The 26483-nt window shown below is 37.7% G+C and overlaps 4 protein-coding genes across 4 annotated transcripts; 2 read left to right on the top strand and 2 right to left on the bottom strand.

Moving 5' to 3' along the window:
* Positions 1-346: 346 nt before the first annotated feature.
* On the top strand, positions 347-6046 carry LOC124629957 (DDB1- and CUL4-associated factor 7). Its single transcript, XM_047163640.1, has 8 exons — positions 347-526; positions 713-798; positions 1360-1462; positions 1778-1913; positions 2242-2492; positions 3077-3202; positions 4064-4245; positions 4753-6046. The coding sequence occupies exons 2-8, from the start codon at positions 734-736 to the stop codon at positions 4949-4951; spliced, it is 1062 nt and encodes a 353-aa protein (XP_047019596.1). The 5' UTR covers positions 347-526; positions 713-733; the 3' UTR covers positions 4952-6046.
* A 1964-nt stretch (positions 6047-8010) lies between these two features.
* LOC124629955 (ATPase family protein 2 homolog) lies at positions 8011-10775 on the bottom strand. The gene is made up of 2 exons (XM_047163638.1): positions 10304-10775; positions 8011-10213 (listed from the first exon to the last, which is right to left on the bottom strand). The coding sequence occupies exons 1-2, from the start codon at positions 10650-10652 to the stop codon at positions 8328-8330; spliced, it is 2235 nt and encodes a 744-aa protein (XP_047019594.1). The 5' UTR covers positions 10653-10775; the 3' UTR covers positions 8011-8327.
* An 8757-nt stretch (positions 10776-19532) lies between these two features.
* On the top strand, positions 19533-23099 carry LOC124629864 (gamma-secretase subunit Aph-1). Its single transcript, XM_047163515.1, has 3 exons — positions 19533-19939; positions 20237-20410; positions 20759-23099. Exons 1-3 carry the CDS (start codon positions 19718-19720, stop codon positions 21083-21085), a joined length of 723 nt encoding a protein of 240 aa, XP_047019471.1. The 5' UTR covers positions 19533-19717; the 3' UTR covers positions 21086-23099.
* On the bottom strand, positions 22931-26318 carry LOC124629865. The gene is made up of 4 exons (XM_047163516.1): positions 26142-26318; positions 25811-25921; positions 24859-25179; positions 22931-23200 (listed from the first exon to the last, which is right to left on the bottom strand). The coding sequence occupies exons 1-3, from the start codon at positions 26216-26218 to the stop codon at positions 24984-24986; spliced, it is 384 nt and encodes a 127-aa protein (XP_047019472.1). The 5' UTR covers positions 26219-26318; the 3' UTR covers positions 22931-23200; positions 24859-24983.
* Between the last annotated feature and the right edge of the window lie 165 nt (positions 26319-26483).

Below are 26483 nucleotides of genomic sequence, written 5' to 3'. Positions count from 1 at the left end.
GAAGTAACAACATGTAATTATGTTTTTAGGTAATTTTCATGTAAGGGAGTGTACTAAAGTAATATCCTAAAATCACGTCTGCCTACCCGCAGAATTAGCTAACAGTAACAGTGAGTACGCTGTATATGGCCAGATGGCAAAGATTACCTTTTTGACATTTTGCCAGTAATTAATACTTATAACTATCTATTACGTACAATAAAAGAAACAAAAAAAAATGAAGTTATGCTCTGTTAAAATATTATGCTACCCCCGACGACGTCGCTGAAAAGAACCAGCAAGTAAATGGCAACTTTTAAAAAATCAATAATCAATGTCAAAATAGTTTACAGTGGCAACACATAAACTAAAATGTCATGCATCACGTCAAAATTGTAAAAATAATGCTTTCGTTTCACATGGGATTTAGTTTATAAATAAAGTCATAAAATAGGCTCTGTCCTAATTAAAAGTCTTTAACTTTCATCGTTAATATAACACATGAGTTAAAACCAAAGAGGTTGAGCTAGTTACATCGTGAAACGAGGTTTGTATTCAACAATATTGTGTTTCACGTTTGGCGTTATTTATATTTGCGAAAAAGTTATGTTTGTGCTAACATTTGCAGTAATATAGTAAATAAACATTGAATTGACGTAATTGCTCCAAGATTACCGCTAAATCATCAAGAAATGTAGTAAATATTGGTAAATATCGTGTAACTTTTTCACAGGGTTTGCAAAAAGCAGCTAGAATGTCGATGCCACATAGTAGCTCGAGTACCACTAGTTCCAGCACAAAACGCAAGGAAATATACAAGTGAGTGTAATATTACCTCTATTGTTACATAAATAAACCCTAAAAGCTTGAAACATCAAGACTTTATATTGGGTAACTTAAGAATCAAAGTTCATGTTAAGCAAACATTAAGTATGTCTTATCTTTTTATCATCCTTGACTGCATACAGTAAATATTTATCTTACAAAATGTACTCATTACTCACATTCTGTCTCCAAACTTTCTAAGAAAAACTGAAAACCCAATTAAGGCCCTACCAAGAACAGAAACATCAGTATTTTTTTTTTTTTTTTTTCATTTTAAAGAAGGCTTACAGACTAATTACAAACTATGAGTAAAAAAAAAATTAAAACTAAACATTGCTAATAACAAGCCTCCACATATTGCTTAAAACAAGTGTTTACTCTGAAAATTGATTGTGAAAATACATAGTAAACAGTTATTATAAGAAAACTAATGTTTATGTGTGTTTTTAGGTGTACTTAGGCCTTAACAAGTTATTCTTTAGCTCAACAAGCAGAGAAACAAGCTGATTGAGTTGTAACATATAAAACCTTCAGTACTCTGTTTGCTGTCCACAGATACCAGGCACCATGGCCCCTGTACTCCATGAACTGGTCAGTACGACCAGACAAGCGCTTCCGACTTGCTCTGGGAAGCTTTGTTGAAGAGTATAATAACAAGGTAGGTTTGGTTAATGAAGTAATGCTAAAGGCTTCAAAACTAACCCATTTGAAAAAATCTTTCACTACTGGGAAACTACACTATCCCTGAATGACAGGCTGTATTTTATCTGGGTGTGAGACTATTTTCCAAGGGAAGAGAGTAAATCTGTAGGAAACATCAAAATAAAGATATCAAAACATATATGAAGTTTTGATTACTCTCTAATTGTCACATAAATGGGCTAATCTGCAGGTGTCCACAATTGATGGATTAAATTTAGACCATTTTATTAGTATGCAGTCCTTTCAATATAAGCTGTTTACCATTTTACAGGTGCAAATCATATCTCTAGATGAGGAGACCAGTGAGTTCAGTGCTAAGAGCACGTTCGATCACCCATACCCAACCACTAAGATCATGTGGATTCCTGACAGCAAGGGAGTCTACCCTGACCTGCTGGCTACTAGTGGTAAGTTAGTAATTTTAGAATTCTTACTTCTCATTAAAGTGTGACGATTTTAAATATTCTTACCAATATGATTATTGCATAGTAACTGTCTGGTATGGGTCCATTGCAATATAACTCAACTGGCTTTGATTGAATTTGATATGAAAATACAGCCAAGGTTTATGTTCTCTGAGTATCTTGCTCATATGTGAAGAGACAGCAATTATATTAAATGAACGATTATGAAAATATTTTCATGCTGTTTGTTCTGATTTCCTTTTCCAAAAATGGGATACAAAAATAAAAATACAATTTCTGTCGAACTTAAAATCCTGTCACCTCTTTCTAGGTGATTACCTCCGCATCTGGCGCGCCGGTGAACCCTACACCCTCTTCGAGTGTGTACTGAACAACAACAAGAACTCAGACTTCTGTGCCCCGTTGACATCATTCGACTGGAATGAGGTGGACCCCAACCTCATTGGTACAAGCAGTATTGATACCACTTGTACTATATGGGGGCTGGAGACCGGGCAGGTGTTGGGGAGAGTGAATGAAGTGTCCGGACATGTGAAGACTCAACTTATTGCTCATGATAAGGTGCGACAGCTTCAAATTGTTATAACAACTAATATCTAGTTAACAGATATTTTGTTAATAAATTAAGAGAATAATACATTTTATTTTCTCATACTATTATCTAAAAAAATATTCTTAAAAATATCAAAATAACATTATAAATATAGCCCAGCGAACAACAAAAGAAGTTATTACCAGGCAACAGTAAAGTAATGTCAGTTCCCTCTCTCTGGTGTTCTAATACCGCAGACTCATGAACAGATAGACATGGCAAACTTAAGCAACAAAAAAAATCTGTATGTGTTTTAAGCACAACCCGTATAGTCGAGTTTTCATTAAAAATGGCTACCAAAAATAAAGAAATAAAATAAAAAATACAGTGTAAACTCTATAGTTTACAGTCGAAGGGACGCTATAAAATAAATAAAATAAAATAATATATAGCGTTATAAATAGTTGGCGTTAAAAGGAGAGAGTGTATCAGTGTATGGAAAACAAGCTGAACCACCTAAAGCCAATTGATTTCGACGCTTTAGAGAGTTTGTCGTTAAATCGAGGGACGTTACATGGAGTTTACACTCATAAACTTGATCTATTCCCTACAGGAAGTGTACGACATAGCATTCAGCCGCGCGGGCGGCGGCCGCGACATGTTCGCGTCGGTGGGCGCCGACGGCTCCGTGCGCATGTTCGATCTGAGGCATCTCGAACACTCCACCATCATTTATGAGGTAACTAGCTGTTATGTGCATTGTGAGGGAACTACTTCCCTCATGTGGACAAATAGTAGTTCTTGTTTATGTACGTTTTGTTCATGGCGTACTTGTGACATTTTTTGACGGTATGTTTTTATTGTGACTTATACAAATCTGACCGCGCCTACTTACAGTTAATTTACCGTAAATTTTCTTGGCAGTAAAACATGCGTCAAAAAGAAGCTTAAGCCGTCGTCCTAATTGACAGCGATCGTACGATGACACGATGCGTTCTCGTCGTGCGATGAGTTCAAACATACAGATTTCATCAGAGTGTCCTATTTGAACCTCGCAAGTAATCGTGCGAGCACATGAAATGCTTAATAACGATCGTACGATACGTTTCATCGTGCGACCATGTAATCAAACCAACAGATCTCTTTTGGGTGTCCTAATTGGTTACACACGCGATGCGTCGACGCGCGAGGGGCGCGGTACGAAAGGGGCAAGGGCCAACACCAGTGACACACAGTAGGTACTGCAACTTTTAAAGCAATATTGCCCGATAGCAAAAACTGTGCATCGCCAATAAAGAGCGACGGCATCGCATGATTGACATCGCGCGATCTATTAGGACACCTGTTAGGTCATCGTACGACCACTTTGATCGTGAGATGAAAAACGCATCGCGCCATCGTACGATCGCTCCCAATTAGGACGACGCCTTACTCCTTTCTCAGGCTCTAGACTGTGTACCAAATTCAATTGAAATCTGTTCAGCAATATTTGCGTGATGTCATGCCATGGCTTCAAAATATGTATGAATTATGTGAACTAGGTAGATATCAAGTACTTTCAGTGTCTTATGAATAAAACAAATATCTTCAATTTTTCTAGGACCCGCAACACACTCCCCTCCTCCGCTTAGCATGGAACAAGCAGGACCCGAACTACCTCGCCACGGTGGCCATGGACGCGTGCGAGGTCATCATCCTGGACGTGCGGGTGCCGTGCACGCCGGTCGCCAGGCTCAACAACCACAGAGCCTGCGTCAATGGCATCGCTTGGGCCCCACATAGGTACACTTATATTATACAAAGCCCTTTCTAGGACCCCCAACAGAATTTAGAATCGTTTGTTCAGAATTGACTACAAAACAGCATTTTTTTTAAGGTTAACATTTACAAAAGACAGCCCTCAAAGCGCCCACTTCTTATGTGTATTCATATAGTAATAATTGATATCAGTTACTAGGAAAATATATAAAAAAGAAAACAATACTACTTGCAAAAGTTGGATTTTGTATATCGGAAGGATAGCCTTGAAAATACAGGATTTTTCAATTAATTGTAAAGTCTATAATATTCACACAGCATTGGAATGAAAAAACATAACACCTCATGACAGTCAGGTAAAAATACACTGATTTAAATATGTGTATTGTGTAAAACTACATAAAGGATTCGACTTTGATAAATCAGAATAAGATACAGCATATTACCCTATATATTATCCAAGGGAGGAAAGTCTGTATACGATTGAAACCACAACAAGAAGCTACTAAACTGTAACTACCTTCATTCCAGCTCGTGCCACATCTGCACAGCGGGCGACGACCACCAGGCCTTAATCTGGGACATCCAGCAGATGCCCCGCGCCATCGAGGACCCCATCCTCGCGTACACCGCCGCCGAGGGCGAGGTCAACCAGATCCAGTGGGGGGCCACCCAGCCCGACTGGATCGCCATCTGCTACAACCGACACACTGAGATACTGCGCGTCTAAGGGTAATCAGGGTACGTAGTAGTGAGCTCTGGGTCTTAAGGTGAACTGGGACTGTATTTGTTGGTATTCTTTAAGGTTTTACTAATAAGTACTCAAACGCTACTTTTTTCGCAGATATTAATGTGTGACAGATAGAATGATGTTTGAAGTAATGCTTAATATTTTGAGTGGCGTTTGAGTATTCAGCCATGATTAGTTATTTTTTTAAACAACAATAACCTTCTCCCGGGTCTTAGTTACCTCCCCTCTGATTTTCAGCCAAATCGGTCAAGCCGTTTTCATGTTATGTCGTGACAACGGAAAGCGGGTTTCATTTTTATATATATAGATTTCTAAAATATCAGTTTAAATTAACGCTGAAAGAATATCAATGAAACCAATCTCATGGCATTGTCCCCTTATACCAGAGAGCATTATGATCTGATTAACTAAGTAGTTACATCAGTATGTACAGACCACAGCATGTTAAGCTACCTTAATCTGTCAAATTTCTACAATAGATTTTCAACCTTATGGCAATAGTGGAAAGTTAATATTCGATTGATAAAATTTGACAGATCCGGGTAGATTGACCTGCTGGCGTCTGTACCAAATGGTACCCTTTACTATGAGAAGCTATTAGGGTGCGAAGACATAGAGACACAACGAAGCAATGAAAAATATGAGTGTTGAACCCTGGAAAATAAGACCAAGTTGTGAAAGATTTGCCAAAAAAAGCGTTCGGTGTGCGTAGGTGTGAACTAACCCTAAAAATTATCGGAAATAAAAAAAACTGAAATTGGACTTTGACATTGTGGTTTCCACTATGGAAACCAGCATAGGCTTACAAAAGAATAGAAATACCTTAATAGGTTTTCTTAATTACTTGAAAATTTGTACTTTACGTACAATTTAAAAGTGTTTGACGTGTCGGCTGGTAATCCGACTTCGATTGAAAAAATGTGAATTAATGTTATCTCTTTATTAAAAGACTGACCGAAAAATTAACATTTCAAAATTTTGAGGTTTCACTAATTAACCTAAGATTCTTAGGTGATTTGAAAAAAAAATAAAGGCAACGACTGTATATATGGGCTGTTCTACGTATAGATATTAAAACATAAAAAAAACATACCGGCCGAATTGAGAACATATTCCTTTTTGGGAAGTCGGTTGAAAATAAATCGCCTCTGTACTTAAGAGATAAAAAAATGTGTTCAGTTTTTATCCAACAATGACAAAAAGAGGATTATTTTGTTTTTCCTAAGTAAAACAGTCTATAGATACAGACCTTGCCTAACTTTATAAGATTTTTATACGCTATCATGTAAATCTTAGCTAAGATGTTTTCCACATAAAAAAAATGTGTGTAAAAAATTCCTAGCGACATCCATTTTGTATTTAGTTATTACTTGTAAATATAAGCAAGTAAAACTACATATATAAAAAGTTTTCTACGTAGTTATATAGGTCCTGGTTATGTATGTTGCAATATGAAGTAGAATATATACTTTTTTTGACGTAGCAAATGAAGCTATGTATTGAAATATTCGAATAAAGCGAAGTTCACCAATAATAACATAAACGCCCGTTTTTCTAAAAAAGTACGGTAGTAAACAGTTTTTTCAGAAAATTTACGTTTGTGTTGTCGGTGAACTTAGGCCTAAGTATCGAGTATTTTTGCAATATGCGTGTGACGATAAAGACGATTTGTCGAATTTCTTATTAGTAGATACCATAGTGTGTAAACTTGCATTTAAAATGTGATTGCTTCAGCCGCATTGGTGTAGGTTAGGGCTTTCAATCCCGCATCCCATGCTCGATCCCGGTATTGGCGGGAGTTGGTATTCAAATCCCGCGGGATCCCGGTATTGGCGGGATCCCGCATATAATTATGAAAAATATTATGTGAGGCAAATAAAACAACAAATTAGTCAAATTAAATCAACGTTATTTCACTTTAATTAACGTTAAATGAGATCAATCAAATTACACTTCAATTACTGAGATCAAATATAAAAATACAATCAAGTACAATAGAAAAAAACAGTTTCAGCTGAATGATAAATAATTATTTGGTTTTTTTATATATTTTTTTTTATCATTCAATTGGAAATGTTTGCGAAGAAAACAGCGTTCGCGGTCGTGAATGGTCGTGCGCATGTTTCTTTACAGTCCCGCAAATCGAGCGGGATCCCGCACACGTAATCCCGCAGCGCTCGGGACTAAAAAATGATGCGGGATCCCGGAATACCGAGATCTCGGTATTGCGGGATTGGAAGCCCTAGTGTAGGTAAAGTGTACCAGTCTATTGATTCTTAGGGTGCGTCCACATCTGGCGAATGTGCCGCGAATGCGCAGCACGCGAGTCGATTGCGAGCCGTCTGCGAGCTGCGCGCGTGCAGTCACTGCAATAGTTTGGTGTGCCTCTTTAGCGCAACTCATGCAAGGCTCGTATAGAGCGCGCGGGCGGCGCGCGATCTGCGCGCACTCGGTTCTCGCCCTTACAGTTCCGGTTATTATTTAATAAAGAGCGCGTCGCGCGCCGCCTGCGCGCCGCTCGCGTGCGACGCTTAGGTCGCGCGCGAGCTGCGCGCGGGCCAAGCAGAAGCGGCGCACGAACAAAAATGCACGCGCGCAGCTCGCGGGCAGCGAGCAAACGGCTCGCGAGCTGCACATTCGCCAGATGTGGACGCACCCTTAGATCTATGATCAATATAGGGTTGCACCTTGGAAATTTAAACTAATCTATGACCAGAAATTATCAACATTAAAATATATAAGTAATAAATGGTTTCATTATAAAAAGCCATTACTATCAGTCACAAAAATGGAATGAGATGTAACTCCAACTTAAGTGAAAAGTACTCTTTGCTACTCCAATGTGAGCGAACTGACAAAACTATTGTGTTGTAAATTCCCAGCGTGTGTAGGACTGTTTGTGTACCTATTTATATATTATTTAACATAATTAACTGGTACTTTTCGGCATTAACTTTTGTTCTTGACATGCTCAAGTACCAAAATCAAATCTTATTTAGGTTGATAAAAAAAAATGGATACAAAATAAAAATCTCACATTTCTTCCAAACATTTAATAAGAAATTTATGATCTTTCCCTTTTGTTTGACTCCGAATATGAATAACTTTGTATTTATATCTAAAAGTCGAGATAAAAACATGTATTATTAAAAATTGATGTGATTAAAATAAGGACTAGATTTAATATTAATTTATACAAATAGCTGTAAGAATTCTTATTAAATAAATGATTTAGAAAGTAAGGCACTTACACTTATTATTAACCTGTTATTAAATGCACACAGCACACTTTAGAAGCGATTCTCTGGTTATTCAACTAAAGGCGTAAAATGCTAATAATGTATTGTTGGCACTCTTATCCAGATTTTTGTCCCAAAGCGAATTCTTGATAGACCTTCAAAAGAGACTCGGGTGTTCTTGGCTTAAAATCTTTGAGGACATGTTCAAAATGCTCCATAGTTACTGCAGGACAGTCAAGGTCTTTCTCCAAAGCCCTCAACGCAGCCTCGTGGCAAAGAGCCTGCAACTCAGCTCCCGAAAACCCTTCAGTCCTTGTTGCTAAGTTATGGGAATTCACATCATCACTTGTGCTCATTTTACTTAATTTCAACTCTATTATTTGTAACCTAGTCTCAAAATCGGGTAACGGGACATAGATCAGTCGGTCTAACCTGCCGGGCCTTAATAGTGCTCTATCCATCCTGTCGGGGCGGTTGGTTGCCGCTAAAATAGTGACCGAGTTCAGTGGTACCACTCCATCCAACTCAGTCAGGAGTTGAGCCAGTACTCTCTCGTGCACCCCCGCCTCCCCTGCGCCTCTTTCACCGCCGATCGCATCCATTTCATCAAAGAATATAATAGAAGGAGCCACTTGACGAGCTTTTGTAAACAGATCTCGAACAGCGCGCTCAGATTCGCCGACCCATTTCGAAAATAATTCCGGACCTTTTATTGAGAGGAAGTTCAGACCACTTTCAGTTGCCAAAGCTTTAGCTATCATGGTTTTGGAGCAGCCTGGTGGTCCGTAAAGTAGGACGCCACCTGGTGGCTTCACTCCTAGCCTGCGGAAGCTCTCCGCGTGTTTCAAAGGCCATTCGACAGCTTGACGTAATTTTAATTTCAAGTCATCTTGCCCACCTATATCTGTCCACCTCACATTGGGTATTTCAATGAGCAGTTCCCTCATGGCACTTGGCCTGACGATGGTCAGTGCTGCGATCAGGTCATCGCGCTCTATATAATCACTAGAACGTTTTATACATTTCATGGTAGCTTGTGTGCACAGATTCACCAAATCTGCAGCCACATAACCATGAGCTAAGTCCGAGATATATTCAATGTCTTCACTTGATATTTTGTTTGGCAAGTTTTTCAGCAAACTGTAAACCATTTCTTTCCTTCTTAGTCTGTCTGGTACAGGAACTTCAATTTCCTTGTCCAGTCTGCCAAATCGTCTAAGCATAGGATCTATGTTTTCTGGCTTTCTGGTTGTAGCTAATACAAAAACCCTGCTATTGTCTGCATGGAGGCTGTCCAGCATGTTCACAAAAGCTGAAGTTATTCGCCTTTCCTGCTCCGTGCTGCCTGAAGACCGCCTCGGACATATTGTCTCTATCTCATCAACCAGTATAATGCTTGGCTGATTTTGAATAGCTTTCTCAAACAGGCTTCTCATGGTACCTTCAGTTTCACCAAAGTATTTACTAAATATTGCTGGCCCATTGATTTCTATGTAAAAGCAGTTGATGTTTTCAATTAAATATTTACAAATAGCTGTCTTGCCTATTCCTGAGTGTCCGTAAAGAAGTAAGCCTCTTGTGGGTTGAAAGTTGGCTGTTAGGCCATCCATACTGAATGATATTTTGATAAAGGTCTGTATTTCTTCCAAAATATCATCTACACCGCCAAGAACCTGTGGCTTTTTCTTTATTTTCTGAACTTTATCCTTTTCCATACTCCAAACACTATTTTCACTTAAAACAAACCAACCCTTATGATCTAAATTATCAGATTTTAAATCAATCACCTCAATTTCTAATTTCTTACCAAAGTAATAATAAACTAAAATGCTACCAATACAAACAAAGTTACTATAAAAATGTTGTTTTAAAATATCAGTAATGTCTGATTCTGTTTTGTGGTTGTTGAGTCTGATTGTTACTCTTGTTGCTTGCGGTATTTCCTCTTTTATCACCGAGACTGTCACCTTCATATTGTCATTGCTCCATGCACTGGATAAATCTGTGAAATAAGAAAATAAGGCTTAACTGATTGATAAATTATCTTGTTAGACATATTGTTAACGTCATAGAGAGGTCTAGAGGCTCTTACCAGCTGCGGGTAATATAACTGCCGCCGGTGCAGACGCTTTAGAAGGCCACATTCGCTTCACCATCATTGGAGCGCCGTCCCTACTCAACTGAAGGGGACAACCAATAACCGCGCCTATTAACGTGCCAGCCGACGGATGCACAAGTACAGCATCACGGGGAGCCCCATCCGGCGCCACCCCAGTCCTCTGCAGCCAAGTAAACAGCTTCCCATCATCAACATACGGACATTTCAATTGATCTTTCTTGCATTCTAACTCAACATGAATGTTTTTATCGTTTGTTGTTATGCTGCAACCGCATCGCTCGCAGTCCACCCACAAAGTTTTCTTAGATCCTTTCGGAGCCATGGTTATTTATAAACATATAAATAATGCTTTTCCTGTTATTTTAATTAGATTTGTAAATCACATTGAACCAAGTAGAGGTTATTTTTGTGAAATTGTGTAAAATTGACATCTTACTGACATAAATATTTTGACACTTATCGATCAGTGGTTGAAATAACTAAACGCATAGATAATACACTTAGAGATAGATACGCAACTCATCGTTCAAAACAACTTACTAGCGTGAAAGTTAACGGGCCCCCGTCACAAGATGGCGTGGTTACTTCATGTATGGTTAGGGTAGATGGCGCTTTTCAAGAGTTCTCTTAAATATGTTTTTAAATTTGAAAATTGAAATCACTGTTTTAAATTCAATTTACTGTAAATTGAATTTAAAACAGTGATTTCAATTTCCAGTTCCAGTTTCCAGTTTTCAGTTTCCAACTTCTAGTCTAGTCAATAATATTATGGGAGATAATAAAAAAACAAAAGATAAAGAGTACATTTATCGGCTAAGTATATTTTATTTCCTTTTTTTATGTGTATTACAATATTTAAATGCTTGTAACTTAATTTCATCATTTACATCGAAATTTGTTATTTTTCCGTTAATTATTCTATTAACCCCGGTGCACCAACTGTGAATGATTAAATTAATTGACATATTAATTATAAAATCAATTAATTTATTTTTATGAACTATACAAGTAATTATACTAAAATCACAATGGCAATTGATGTAAAATTTCATTTTTTCTTTCAGATATTTTATTTCAGGTGAATCTCGTAAACATGCAACAATCATATAATATATTTCATTTAATAATTTTATAAAATCATCACATGCATTAAATAAGGATTTTTTCGTATAATCTATTTCATAATTAAATGATTCAAAATCAATTTCCTTTCTTAATATATCATTAGTACATGTTCCACATTTTTTGAACACTTTACATTTCGATTTTTTTACAATGTATCCTGCTACATATTTTTTTGATTCGGCATGCAAAATCGAGTCATTCCATTTAATTTGGTTCATTGTATTAATTAAAGAATCAATAGGAAAATCACCACTAACCAATTCAATTTCATTGTTTTGTTTTTCAGCAAGAAGATCTTTGAAAGATTGCAGTGATTTATTTTCATCTTTTTCACAGTTGGCACTTACAGAATGGGGCGAATTTAAATTATTAAGTAACAAAGTTTTGAACGCATTAATAAATTGTAGGCACGAGGGATTAACATTTCGTATCCCATTACTTCTAATGTTACAAAAAAAATTTTCAAGAGGGTCCTGATTGAAATTTCTGGTTAAAAGGCTAGTAACTTTATATTTGATTTTTAAAAACTCCCACATTTCTTTAAACGTTTTAATATTGTGGATCCAATTTTGAAGGGATGGCACTTTTTCATATCTTACTTCTTCTGTACCATCCCGTTTTTTTTTTATAGTTTTAAAAGTCATTGAATCCAATATAGGAACTACCTCTGTCCATAATCTAAAATGAGGAGAATTATTCATTACACACCCCTTGAAAATTTTTGGATCACCTGTATATGAATGTCCATTGAAAGAATCAAATAGTTTGTCCATAATGAGTAGAAAATCAGCAGTTTCTTCGCACTCCGCCGGAAGAAGGTTGTGTTCTGAAACAATATATTAAATAAGTACTAGAATACAGTTCATATCAATCTTTTTTGCTATTGTGGACCGAAATTAAAGAAAAAAGAAAGAAAATACATTTATTCGACCCAGATTAGGGGCACACAATAAAAAAACAAAAATACAAAAATTTAATTAAAAAATTAAACGGTGTGCCTCACGGCTGTGTCGAAAAGGCACAAACTTACAAACTTTAAAGTGGCAGTAACGATTTACTGTGCGTCTTTATCAGTTGGTTCAGTAAATAGTTGTGGGTGTAAATATAATTAGTAAGAAACCAACATTAAACTATATTTTGTAGTTTCATAATGTCTCAAATTTTTATTTCAATATGATAATTTTAATTTATTATTTCATTTCAATTTATAATGTTATTCCAACAATATATCTTATGCATCTTAAATATTGACATAGCCAATTTTAGATAAATTATTAGATATGAATTGTATTTTTATTTTGAATTTTATCGAGAGAAATAGCATCTCAATTGTTTGTTTTTAAATATTTTTGAACTTATAAATGTAGCCAGGACATCTAATATTATTTTAAAGAAAAATAATGAACTTTCTAATTTGTCTGTGGAGAATGAAGATGGTTAAAAACATGTAAATTAAAAATAAAAATCTAATTTAGTAAATTAATAGCAATTTTTTTTAAATATAGAGAAAATAATGAGAACAATAAAAAGCATACTTACTTGCTAAGAATCTCAATGCTGATGATACCCTTTGGCTGAAAACTTGTGCAGCATATTTCACTTTCATTTTTGGAATTTTCTCTTTATTAACATGGTTTTCTGTTAATTTATTAACAAGCCTAATTTCATCATCCCCAACATCTAACTTCAACAGCATCTCCAAATGTTCCCACTTTGCATACTTTGTTTTCCCATCTTGTACAAATTTCAAATGTTTGGCGAGTAAATTATTTCTCATTCCCTTTAAAAGATGTGGAGGATCAAATAATGGGAAGACCTTTTGGTCTTCAAACTCGAAGGCTTGGGTCCTATATTCATTACCCTCTTGTAAATATTTGCGTTTTGTGTCTTCTTGAAGACTTTTTATCACAGAAATATTTGTGGCTGATTGGTCACATATAGTGGCAATAACTATCAATCCAGTATTGGAGATTTCTTTTATTATTGTTTTGATCAGCTTCTTTAAATCGTCCTTTTTCGTGGCACCTTGGCAAAATGAAAAGCATAAAGGTTGTTTCACTTTGCTTTTTATACCCTTGATCATAAAGACCAAGGCATGATCTGCGAGTTTTTTTGTTTGTCTGTGCCCAAAATCTTCAAAACCAGTTATCTGTTTTAGGGCAGGGTTGTAAAAAACACCCGGAGCCAATGATACCTCATCAAACAGTAAATTGACCAACTTTTTTTCTGCCGGCAATTTTGCTACTGTAGCTTTTAAATTTTTAAATATATCAGGATTGAAGCCTGGTTTCAGTTCAAATTTACTCAACATTTTTTGTAGGCTGCGCTTTGATGGCAAGACAAACATTTTTCGCATGAGGTTGTAAGCTTTCTGACTCTGTTTGTAAATGGTCAATGCCATGATTTTTTCGTTAAATGTAAATCGCCTGCCTCGTGGTTTCTTTTTCCATTTCATTTGGAGGGAAGTAAATATTTTTATTGTTGCAGGCATTTTATTTAACTCTTTCAAAAATGATTTTGATGTGGAAATTTTCCTTGCAGAGAGTTTCTTGTTATTTTGTTCCTTATATTTCTTTTTCAGCTTCAATACTTTCTGTTTTAACTTTATTATCTCCTTCTCTTTGGAGGTGACGACTCGTTTTAAATATTGACAAGTCCCTCTTTTCCTAGAACCTGTAATTTAAATTATGTTACACCTCAGATCAAAGAAATAGTGTTACACAAAGTTTTAATAGAATTGTGATAAAAATATGTTACATAATATTGTTCTGTTATTATATTATGACCAGAGATTGGAATAGGTAGGCTTCGAGGAACAGATACAAAAAGTGGAGACTTCCCTACAACAGCAGATACAAGCTTGATAAATATTTTTTATGGGGATTTTATGGGTAAACAAAAATGGATATAAAGAAGATCATTCAGACTCCATACATTTTTGGGCCTTTTCTACCAACGAAAAAAAATGGTATGGATGGTTAGAACTAGCTATTTGGATGAATAATTATTATGACACATAAGTTGTAGGATTATATCAAGTTATTATTATTAATCCATTTAATTCAGGTTTACAAGTTCGGAGATTTGTTATTGTCTTACATTTATTGATTCCTGCAAGTGCGGAAATAATCCTACCTAAAATTATAAACGCGAAAGTTTGTAAGTTTGGATGATGTTTGTTACTCTTTCACGAAAAAACTACTGAACGGCTTTGGATGAAATTTGGTATGTAGATAGCTTATACCCTGGAATTAGACATAGGCTATTTTTTATTCCGGTATACGCGGGTGAAACCGCGGGACGCAGTTAGTATGAAATAATCCTATACTAGTACTAATATTATAAATGTTGTGAGGATGTTTGTTCCTCTTTCCCGCGAAAACTACTAAACGGATTTAGATGAAACTTTACAGTAATATAGCTTATAAAAAATGTAATAACACATAGGCTTCACTACATAGTATAAAACAAAGTCGCTTTCTCTGTCCTTATTTCCCTATGTACGCTTAAATGCCCACTCTCTCTCTCTGCAAGAAGTTTTATGACCCTACAGTGGAAACAAATTGGAATCCTGATGATGGAAAGAAAAACCTAATGTTACAAGTCAAAGGTCAATTGTCAATAAAAATATTTACCTTTAGGGCGTTCAGCTGTCTGTAATGCATTCTGTACATCACTATGATAGTGGGTAGAGCTGGATGGCTCAATGACAGCAAGTTTATCTTGCGAAATGTTTAATAAATTCGACATGTCTGCCTCGACATGTCCCGATGGACCTTCAAGAGTTTGACCAACTGGTAATGTAGATAAATCTGCAAAAGGATGAAATTATTTATAGTTACTGTATAATTATGTAGAATATAGAACAATATTCATTTAATTCTTAGAAGATAGCATGTTGCATCAATTATTTTTGGTATATAATATTCATTTTATTTTCTTCTAATTAGGATTAGATTATTCAGTAGAAAATTTTATTTAATATTTGAGGAACAATTTTGTTATTACAGCGAAGGCAAAGAAATGTGGTTTTGTTTCTATTAAGATTTAAATAACATAAGACATCTAAATAGTAGGTACCTAGAGTTGGTATTGCATTTGGAGTAAGTCGGTGACTGGCTGAACGGTAACACTCTTCAAAATGTCTGTCGCAAAATCGAATTTGGTTATAAATGTAGATGTCGCCTTTCTCTTGTAAAGCTTTATCTAGTACTTTTTTCCACGAGTTAAACTTTTCCAAATGTGGGTATTCAGGTTTAGGAAATCGGTGCAATGGGCCTGAAATCAAGAAGTTTTTATACATGAACAACTCACTCTCATTAAAATACCGTAATAGATATCATCATCATATGTATAAAATTTTAGTAATGTACTGTGATACCATCCTTGAATATTAATCTAACACTAGAAATAATAGCTGAGGTCTAGCAGTACTAGAACAGGAACACCACAGTTGAAGTAAATAAAATCACAGTAGCATAGCATGGGGGTGCCGAGGGGGCCATGGCCCTGGGTGGCGCTACTCTAGGGGCCGGCACCGCCGCCTAGCTGCAGCATCAAGCCAAGTAGAAGCTGATAGCGTTGACAGTAGAGGCAAAGGCATTTTTTGCCGCCTTTACATTGTCAGTTCCTATTTATGCCACCCCATAATACAATTTTCTTGAGAAGAGTCACTATACATTAAAGGTTGTCTGTAAAAGATCGCTTTTAGCGATAAGACCACCCATTGTTACACCCCTTTTAGTTATTAAGTTTTAAATTGTAATTTGTTATGGTGTACATAGTGTGTATAGATACCACCACCACCACCATAACAAATACAACAAGATAGATAGATATCTATCTATACTTCTAGCCTACCTCCCAATAACTTCTTGTCTACTAAAAGAAGATCTAACCTATCAGGCAGGCAGGGTACTAAATTTTTCGACTCGCTCTTGAATTTTTACATCTGCTTGTTTTTCGTTTAATTTGACAATAAATGCTTAGTCCACACAAGGCTTTATGTTTTTTGAGCTTTAAAGGAAAATCTAACATATCCTAGTTTGCAAAAAATATTGTTGCATGCTGTATGAATCGACAAAGTTATACATAGATCATTAGTGTATGAATCAACAAAATCCTAGGTAGGATGCTAAAATTTTCACACTGCTGCACTACATATCAAAGAGAGCCAGTAACAATTTCTGAAAGTATTCCTTCCAGCACCCTAGTGAATCCCAAAATCATGGGCTGAGACCGCACCTGGTCATGAGTCGATATCAATAATAATTCTTTCTTGCCAAAACCATCTTTAGAATTTTATTAAATTGTAGTCATTTGAATTTAAATAAGTACCTAAATAAGGGGGCTCGCCCCTAAGACTACCCACTGACCGGCAGCTAAATATACCTGCGCCCCGGGCGGCGGAATCCCATGCTACGCCACTGTAAAATCATAGTTTTAAAACCTGATGAAGTTATTTGGTCAGAGGGTCGTCTAGAGCGGGCTTTGTCTTATACGTAGATTCCGAGTCTTTTGATTGGATATAAAAGTTAATGTGCAGTTTCAATTGTTTGTGTAGGGTCAGGACAGGAGTGTGTGTGGTAGTGCATCTTAGATTTTTGATGACTCAAGGACTATGATGACCACAGATTGCACGGATGACAATAATGGATATTGTGCAGCCTATCAGCAAAAGATAAATTACGTGCATTATAAAGTTAAAAGTTTTGAACTTACCGTCATTGTCACAATCAAAGTAGCACTTATATCTTGACGTTGATGGCATTCCGCCCCTAAGACGATCCACTGGACGCATTTTCTAGTCCTAAATACGGTGCCGGGTCAATGTAAAAGCAGTCGATCGAGGTTCCAAAATACAAAGCCGGGTCAATGAAAATGCAGTAGATCACAGGTCCAAAATACGAAGCCAGGTCAATCACAGAAGCAGTCAGTATCAGAGTCCAGGAACACGCAACAATCGTAATAAAAAAACCAGAAAATAACACTCAGAATAAACCAACACGTTAGAAAACGGAAAACGGTTTAATTTAAAAGTATGGTCGACTGTCAATGTCAATCGTCAGTGTTTCAAGTGGTTTCAAGTAGTGTGATTATTGTGATTAACTAAGACGTCCTCATAGATAAAAAAGAATTAAAAATAAATCATAAAATTATTTAATTACAATATTTGTTAATATTTCTAATCACAAAACTTTTTTTAGATTTGTTATTAAATCGATGAAATATCGGTCTAAGGTGCAGTGACATCTAGTGACTAAAACGAAGTACAAATACCCAAGTTACGGGGCATCCGTCACTAGATGGCGCATTTCTAAAAAAAAACCTCAGAAAATTATTGTACTTCAGTTGCATCCCCATGACTAAACGCAAAGTAAATAACTAAATGCTTATACTTTGGTGGTTTTCCATTAACGTAGTTTCCCAAAAAATCTCTATGAAATGATTCGCACATAACTACGATATTATGCTTATAAATCATCAGCAGTTCACCACGTAACATCAAGGTTTTCCTGTACCTATTTAGTGTCTCGTGCAATACAAGGAAGTAGGGAAAACACAAAAATAATAAACTTGTTTATTAATGGCAACTAGGCCCAAACTGTGTTAGTAACAACAAAACTTAAAATTATGTGAGTAAAAGAAATAATGGCAACTAGGCCCAAACTGTGTTAGTAACAATAAAACTTAGAATTATGTTAGTAGAAGAAAAAAGAAAAAGCGACAATATATCAAATTACGGTCTTCTGACCAGCACTTTCATTACATGAGACAACCAAGGATCGTCATACTTCTCAGATAATGTTTTCAGTATGTTGTTCGAACTAGACCGCGCTCTGGACAGTGTGGAATAGATCTTCTTTCTCATTATCGCGTGAAAATCGTCAGTATGCGTAGAGGCAAACATACCTGACGCACTACAGAAACGCGGCAGTCCCAACAACATCCTGAAACAGTTATTATACTGCACACGCAGGGCGTCAAGCGATCGTTTAGTATGTCTCATCCACAGACTGCTCGTGTAGAAGGATTGGCAGTAAGATTTAAATAGTGTAATTTTAACCTCCTTACTACAACGAGCGAACCTGTGAATCAACATGTTGCCACGTACCGCCAACGCCCTGCGTTCCCTGTCAATATCTACTTCGTCTCTGAGATCCGAGGTAAGGAAGTGTCCCAGGTATTTAAATGTATGTACCCTGGCTAACGGTAATCCATTTAAAGTTAAGACCGGATTTTGCGGCACTTTCCCATCTGGCGTCTCAAAAACCAAGTATACACTTTTTTTCACATTGTACACGAGGCCCAGACTATTGGCATATCGCTCACACACACGTAACAGCTTCCTGACTGCGCCAGCTGTTGGGCCCAGCAGTACCATGTCGTCTGCGTAACTAAGATTGTTAACGCAAACATTGTCAATCCAGCATCCGACACGCATACTGCTAAGCTCAGCAATCAGCCCATTTATATACAGGTTGAAGAGCTTTGGCGAAGACAACCCACCCTGTCTCACTCCACACTCCAACCTGTACGCCTCAGACAGAGTATCACCCCAACGAACAAAATTCAGCTGGTTATTATACCAATAACGAAAGACGTTTAAAAGATCACGCGGAAAACCTGCTTCCTTCAACCTCTCCCATAAGACATCATAGGCCACAAGGTCAAAAGCTCTGGAAAGGTCAAGGAAACAGGCATATATGGGGGTACTTCTGTCTGTGTAATATTGGACAGTCTGCTTGAGGCTAAGAATTGCACTTTCTGTAGATAAATTGGGTCTAAACCCAAACTGTGCATCTGCTAAATGTAGGATCTTGTCTAGTTCTTGGTCAAGCAGACTGTCCAATACTTTAGCCACTACGGTGGCAAGCGATATAGGTCTATAGTTAGAAGGATCAGAGATATCCCCAGTTTTATTCTAAAATATGCACTAAAATTAATTAGACTGAAAATTAAATCAATTTTTGATCTTTACGTTTAATTATTGCATCTTTAACTTTGAATTGTGATATCTGTGATTTTGCGTCAATATGACATAATTGACAGACCGACAGTTTGACACTGACAGACAAACTGCGTTTGCTTTTGCTCATTGCTGTGATTCGTGATTCATTTAATTTTTGTAACAAAACAATATATTGATTCATTATCAAATGCTCACAGTTTGATTACTCTTATTAAGCTAATCAATCAACTGCATTAGGCAGCTGTTACGTGGTGTAAGGTTTACTGTACAGTTGTAAATAATTGTGTAGGATGACTCTAGCAGAATTCTTCAGTTGTTCCCTCCTAGCGTTCGGGGCTCCGTTGGTGATGTTCGCGCTGACGGTGGCAAACGACCCAGTGCGCATCATCATCATGATAGCTGCAGCATTTGGGTGGTTGCTATCGTTTTTGGTGTCGTCAGTGGTGTGGTACGCAGTGGTACCGTTACGGTCGTATTTAGCCTTCGGAATGGTGTTTGCTATCATAATCCAGGTCAGTAATGTGTATTATTGTTTATCTAGCTTAGAATATAGCTTTTGCGATCGTAAATTTTGTAACATCTGTCTAAAACTTTGTCATAGGTAACACACCTGTTCTATTTTTATTTTATGCCATGCACTCTTGCAATATAAAATTATTATGTTACAAGTTTAAGAGTTCACTTCCGCATTACATAGCATACTACAAAATTGCAAGTAGTTTTTACTGTTGCAAAACTATTCCTAGAAAATACCCATAAGTCTCAGAACTTCTTTCTAAGTATTAAACAGGAAATAAAATGTGTTTCAGGAAGTGTTCCGGTACGGCATGTATTTGCTGTTACGGAAGACAGAAGCAGGACTGAAAGAGATATCAGAAAACCATAACATCGGTAGTAACAAGTTAGAGATGGCTTACGTATCTGGTCTGGGATTCGGAACCATGAGTGGCGCCTTTGCCCTTATTAATGTATTAGCTGATTCGGTAAGTTTTTTTATATTGCTTGTATGAAATATTGGCAATTAATGGCATGTTAATATTTTGTCCTGGTACTGGCAGTAGTCAACATGGGACACAAGTGAAACTAGAAAAACAGCTAGTAATGACTATAGATTTAAATAACCACAAAATACCTACCTACTTACCTGACAAATTGCTATACATAGAATAAGCCAAACACTTCCTCAGCTTGATTTGTGTAAACTTTGCAACTGTTACAAGAGGAAAACTGTAACAATCAAGTAAACACAATGTTAATCCGTTTAAACTGTTTTATCAAGAATTTGACTATTTTTAGACATTAGAATAAAATTGTTCCTTCTAATATTCCAGGTGGGGCCAGGCACTTTAGGTCTCTACAATGGAACTGAGTACTTCTTCGTGACGAGTGCAGCAATGACCCTCTGCATGATACTGCTCAATACATTCTGGAGTGTCATATTCTTCAGCGGATTCGATGACAAAAACTACATCAAAGTCGGATGGGTCATAGTATCACACTTCTTTGTGTCTGGACTCAGTTTATTGAATACCAAAGAGATGTACGCAGCAACAATCTTGCCCTCATACATTGTCCTAGGTATCACAGCATACATTGCCTTCAGGACAGCAGGCGGATCAACCAGGAGTCTAATCCAAAGTATCTCATCCAGGTCATAGAATTAATAATTGTTGATTCAGAATTAATCTCAAAGAATTTAAAAGAATTTGCGCTAGCTAAAATTAACGCAATACAGGGTTTGTTTCCATTGACAAATGCATTTAGAATTCAGTTTATTGGTTTGTTAAGCGCAAAGAAAACAGAATATTAGAAGCAAATTATTGACGGTCTAGAATGCCTAGCTAACTTGTTGTTCCTGACCTCAGTTCGCAGTAATTAGCAAGAATATTATTTTCTAGTTAGGTGAAATTGTGTCCAGTTCTGTAGTATAGCTAGAAATATTAGAAATTCAGTTTAATTTAGGCTTGTTTGCTCCTACGAAAATAGCTTTTCAGATTTAATTCCCGAAATAGAAAGACAAGTGTATTACAATGCGAATATCAGCAATCATAGCCCTGATAATCGAAACTTCACATCTTTCTGAGCATGTGGCTAGAAAGATATGACTTGAGATTATCAATCGATCATAGAAGCAAATAGGTTACAGTTTTGTCACTGAAATATCTTCATCTTATTTTAGAACAGCTACTTCATGTTTGTTTTATATTGCTGACTAATGATTTATAGTAAACAAGTCACAAATTAATAGACTTATATGAATTGTTAGGTGTCCCTCTCTTAGCTGTTCTATCTCATAGGGCTTCAATATAGTATGTAAAATAATAGTTTTAGCCTTCAAGCTCTAGTACTCTGTGACAAATAAAATTGCCACTTTTACAGTGTCTTCAAAAATATTGTCACAGCAATCGCTAGAAATTGTATTAAGAATTATTTATTTAGTTGCCCAAACTGTTAGTTTAAAATTGTTATATCGAGTGGGCAACCTAGGCCCAGATATTCCATTGTGTTCGGATTTGTATATCCTTCTAATGATTAGCTGGTAAGGAAATGTACTGGGTAAAAGAGTACCTATGTATCTAATCAAGATGTAACTTATGGACTGACATCTTAGCGATTCTATTGTTAGGCTGAGTTCTCCGTCAACATAAACATCAGTTTTCTTAAAACAAAACTACAAAAAAACTATGAAATTCAAGATTCAAAGTAACCAGTTATTTAAGAACTGATATGTATGTTGTTGGTGAACGTGGGCCTTAGTATTGATACACTCAGGAAGCTTACCGCAGTTATCTGCCCATGTCAGATAAGAAATCTTGCCCCATCACAATGTTATGGTAACCTGTTATTTTTACCAGATCTCAAATAACTTTGATTAGTCTGCAAAGACTTGGCATGTAAAACAATTTGAACTGTATAAAACTCTAGGACTTTTTTTATCACATTAGAAAGTTTGTAATCACAAAAGCAGAATAGGTTATGCATACAATTTAACAAACATTCTTTTGGAGTAGAGAACTATCAAATAAATATAGTTTCACAGCCAATTGTAATAGAAAAGGGGCTAACATGCATTAAATATGGCCCTAGGTATTATTATCCACACTAATATTGTATCATAGCTGTATCAAGTTCTACCCCATAGATTGAAAGGTTTCCTCGATAAGAGTTGATAAATTAAAATGTATAAATATCATCAGCTACAGTGATTCACACACAGCACCGCACACCGAGGTAAGGCATCAAAACAGATCTCATGTTGTATTTTCTGTGAAATCAGCTCAAACTTTTCACCCGCACACCGCACGACCGCGCGGTTGCGCTGTTTTGTTACCGTGGTGTTACCGTTGGTGCCGTGTCAGAATCACCATAATATGAATAGTCTTTGTTTCAATGTCATTGTTAGTAAACCACTAAATAAACGAGAAAGAAAATATACGTAGATGCAAGAGTAAAAATAAATCAAAATATATTAAACTCAATTAAATGTACAATAACAACAATAATTTCAAATTACAATTATTTATTTTTCTATTAATAAGTGAGAACAATCATTCCTTAGCGTACTAATAAATTGGACGGATAATTTGTTATAATAACTAACTGTTATAGCACAGTATTTAATAGTAAAAAAAAATAAAAAGTTTTTTACAAATAAAATTATGACAAAACTTGTTTCTTCCTTATTATTTAGCTAAATACTTTTTCCACACATCCTTATTCTTATATTAATACAACAGACTATAACTGAATTAATTTTTAAAATTTTCAGTAATTTTTTTTTTTTTTTTTTTTTTTTTTTTTTTTTTTTTTTTTTTTTTTTTTGGTAGGGGGAAAATCCTCATGGACTTCCCTCCACCTGGGGTCGGTGGAGGGGGTGTGCCGGACTCTTACCGGCTAAAAACCCACCCAGTGTTGCCTTCTACCTTACCTATTGTCGAGGGCACGGGTATCGCCAAAGCATTCTTCCGCACCCCCGACAGGTATTGGCCCGCCAGATGTTCAAAGGCGGGCCCCGTCAACCTCTGTGGCCGTCACCCAGCGGCCACAGCAAACTCCACTAAGAGAGGCGCGCGCAACACAACGCCACCGTCTCGAGGCCTGTTTCTGATCGGACGACAGACGCCCCTAGTCTGTCGCCCGCAGGCCGCGCCCTATGGTGGCCGGAAATCAGCCACCCTGCGACGCCCACCACGTCTGCTGCGGGCGGGGAGAGAGGAAGCAGTTTCTCTTTCCCTTTCCGCCGCCTCCTTTAAAACCATCACATCCTCACAAAAGGAGGCGACGGCGTTCCACCCTTCTTCGCTGCCGACCATGCAGGACACAACAGCCGGCAGCGAAAGACTTCCCGCAGCATCTACTGCTGCCGCGAGGTCACGGCGCTGCGTTTCCCATGCTGGGCACTCCACCAACGTGTGCAACGCCGAGTCCTCGCTGCAGATCCCACAGTGGTGGCATTTGGGCGTGGGCTCCCGGCCTATGCGACACAGGAACTTTCCGAAACACCCATGTCCGGTAAGAACCTGTGTCAGGCGGAAGCTGAGGGCGCCGTGGCTTCTCTCCAGCCACTCCTTCATAACGGGCCTGACCGCCGTGACAATGGCGTGCCCTGCCGTGGGTCGCGCAAGTCGCTGCTCCCATTCCACCATTAACACCTGGCGGAGCTCTGCCCTGCGCGCCTCAACTTGTCGAGGCACGAGGCACTCACCCCGCTGCACTGCTTCCTCGCGCCATGTATAGAGTGACGCGAGGACTTTCCCGTCTAGGTCCCATGGTGGGGATCCGGCTAGGAGGCATGCCGCTTCAAAGGATATCGTACGGTATCCCCTTATGACCCTGATGGCCATCGCTCGCTGAGGTCTTCGCAGCACTGCAAGATTGCGGGCCATCAGGGTGTTCGCCCACACTGGCGCTGCGTAGAGCGCCATCGCCCGCACGACCCCCATATAGAGCCTCCGGCAGGAGGTATTGGGTCCCCTGAGGTTGGGCAGCAGGCGTGAGAGCGCAGAAGCTGCGGCCAACAATCGGGGAGCGAGACGTTGGAAATGCGGCCCGAAGTCCCACCGACTGTCGAGAACGAGACCGAGGTATTTCATCGTCGATTCGACAGCGATGGTGACCCCTCCTACTACGATGCTAGACCCCGGAGGTGGCTTCTTCCTCGGCCCATGGAAGCAGAGGGCCTCAGACTTGTGCAAGGCCACCTCGAGGCCAAGACGCCGGATCCTACCCACGACCTGCGCGACACTGGCTGTGGCCCGAATGGCCGCCTGTCGGTACGTCTTCCCACGTGCTGTTACTAGCGTGTCGTCAGCGTAGCATATCACGCTGACGCCGTGGAGAAGCGCACCGCGCAGGACCCAATCGTATCCAATGTTCCACAGGAGAGGGCCGAGAACCGACCCCTGAGGAACACCGCAAATTTTTCAGTAATCAATTTATAGGTGGGTATAACTACTCATGCTAAATGCTTGTTCTAATACAAAATGACTGTGTTTTGAGCTCATAAAAAATAAACTGTTAAATTTACAGATTTGAATTTTCCCTAACATGGTACTCCTATTCCTGGCTTTCTTCAGCTAGTTCTTGGAGCAAGGAGTCCACTGTCCACACAGTATCTGCGGAATCCATCTCCTCGTGAGGAATGTAAGAGTTGAGTACTTCTAGTACAGCCTCAATGCTGTCCGCCGTGCCTGATAAGCCACCTCCAACTTCTGACAGAGCATTCACAGTTTCAGTATCTTTGTGATCAGATCTGAAAGAAATATTTCAGTTTGGTGAATAATAACACTTGCAATATATTTTTTCGAAATATTACTTTGGTTGGGCAAAGGATTAGCATGGTAATCCAATGAGGTAATGCTGCCAGCCTCATGGGCACACTCCCAGTCAACAGCGATGGCGCTGCAGTTTTTAGATGCTTTGTAATGTAGGATTTTTACTAGAATAGTTTTTAATTTTAATATTTTTAAATGTAAATGTGATTTATAAATCCACTCTTTGTTGTATAGCAAATATTTACATTAATCTATAATATAAAAATGAATGGCAAAATGTGTCGGTAAGCGCATAACTCAACAACGCCTGGACCAATTTGGCTAATTCTTTTTGTTGTGTTTGTTATTGTCAGGAGAAGGTTCTTATGAAAAAAAAAATAGGGTAAAGTAGAGAAGTCAGTTGACGGGAGCGAAGCCGCGGGCAAAAACTAGTTAATTATAAAATTTGTATGTTTTCTATAAATGAACTTGATATCTAATAGACTAATATTACAAGAATGCTACATTGATTATGATATTTATTTGAGTACTAGAAGAGAAGTTTGTCCGGGATATGGGTGAAAGCAAAAGTTAATATCGACTTTTCTATGTAAATAAAACTAAACTTACACAGGTGGCATAGATATTTCTTTCTCCAGTATGTCTTGCAGATCATCGAGGTCGGGTATCGTCGGTATATCATCGCTAGAGTCGGGTGATTTCTTGGGTATCACGAATTCTCTAGAAGAGTAGTGATTTAACTTAGGTACCTACATAACGCAGCCAGTTGGTCATCTTGGGGCGGATTTACTCTGGGAGATAGCTCAAATGACTTTTATAGAATATTATTATTTGTATGCTAAGCCTTGAAAGTACTATATTTTATCACAAACAACTTCAGGTTACCTCATTGACTTCCTATCAATTGGTTAGCTATGTAGCAAAATATATGAACACTTACTTCGCCTCAATGTGAGTTCCTTCAGCCCAGACACCCACTTTCTTAGGTTCAGGGACACTTGCACTCAATTCATTCATTATGCTTTGCTTTATAATATTCTATTGCACCTCACAAACACTTGTTGTTTTATTGTTTACATTTTTAGCAAGCGTTTCATAGCAACCCGTCTTTGACGTATCGAGCACTGGTGTTATATAATGTCAAGCTGCTGTCAAACTCCAAGCTCATTCGATGATTCGACGCCCCCTAGACGATCAATTAAATTGCGCAATTTTAAGAGTTGTGCTGATCATATAGGGTTGATATTGAAGATTGCGCAATGATTTTTAGCGATTAAAACTT

This window comes from Helicoverpa zea, chromosome 4 (genome assembly GCF_022581195.2).
Source record: "Helicoverpa zea isolate HzStark_Cry1AcR chromosome 4, ilHelZeax1.1, whole genome shotgun sequence".
NCBI lineage: Eukaryota > Metazoa > Arthropoda > Insecta > Lepidoptera > Noctuidae > Helicoverpa > Helicoverpa zea.
This window is presented reverse-complemented; position numbering and strand designations above follow the sequence as displayed.

What these genes read in the sequence shown, in the direction of transcription:
- LOC124629957 (XM_047163640.1), top strand. Translation starts at nt 734, where the DNA reads ATGTCGATGCCACATAGTAGCTCGAGTACCACTAGTTCCAGCACAAAA. An exon ending in TTGAAGAGTATAATAACAAG is followed by an intron (nt 1,463 to 1,777) that starts GTAGGTTTGGTT and finishes ACCATTTTACAG; the next exon opens with GTGCAAATCATATCTCTAGA. An exon ending in TGACCTGCTGGCTACTAGTG is followed by an intron (nt 1,914 to 2,241) that starts GTAAGTTAGTAA and finishes ACCTCTTTCTAG; the next exon opens with GTGATTACCTCCGCATCTGG.
- LOC124629955 (XM_047163638.1), bottom strand. Translation starts at nt 10,652, where the DNA reads ATGGCTCCGAAAGGATCTAAGAAAACTTTGTGGGTGGACTGCGAGCGA. An exon ending in AGTTATATTACCCGCAGCTG is followed by an intron (nt 10,214 to 10,303) that starts GTAAGAGCCTCT and finishes CTTATTTCACAG; the next exon opens with ATTTATCCAGTGCATGGAGC.
- LOC124629864 (XM_047163515.1), top strand. Translation starts at nt 19,718, where the DNA reads ATGACTCTAGCAGAATTCTTCAGTTGTTCCCTCCTAGCGTTCGGGGCT. An exon ending in TGTTTGCTATCATAATCCAG is followed by an intron (nt 19,940 to 20,236) that starts GTCAGTAATGTG and finishes AATGTGTTTCAG; the next exon opens with GAAGTGTTCCGGTACGGCAT. An exon ending in TTAATGTATTAGCTGATTCG is followed by an intron (nt 20,411 to 20,758) that starts GTAAGTTTTTTT and finishes CTAATATTCCAG; the next exon opens with GTGGGGCCAGGCACTTTAGG.
- LOC124629865 (XM_047163516.1), bottom strand. Translation starts at nt 26,218, where the DNA reads ATGAATGAATTGAGTGCAAGTGTCCCTGAACCTAAGAAAGTGGGTGTC. An exon ending in GGAACTCACATTGAGGCGAA is followed by an intron (nt 25,922 to 26,141) that starts GTAAGTGTTCAT and finishes CTACTCTTCTAG; the next exon opens with AGAATTCGTGATACCCAAGA. An exon ending in GAAATATCTATGCCACCTGT is followed by an intron (nt 25,180 to 25,810) that starts GTAAGTTTAGTT and finishes TATTTCTTTCAG; the next exon opens with ATCTGATCACAAAGATACTG.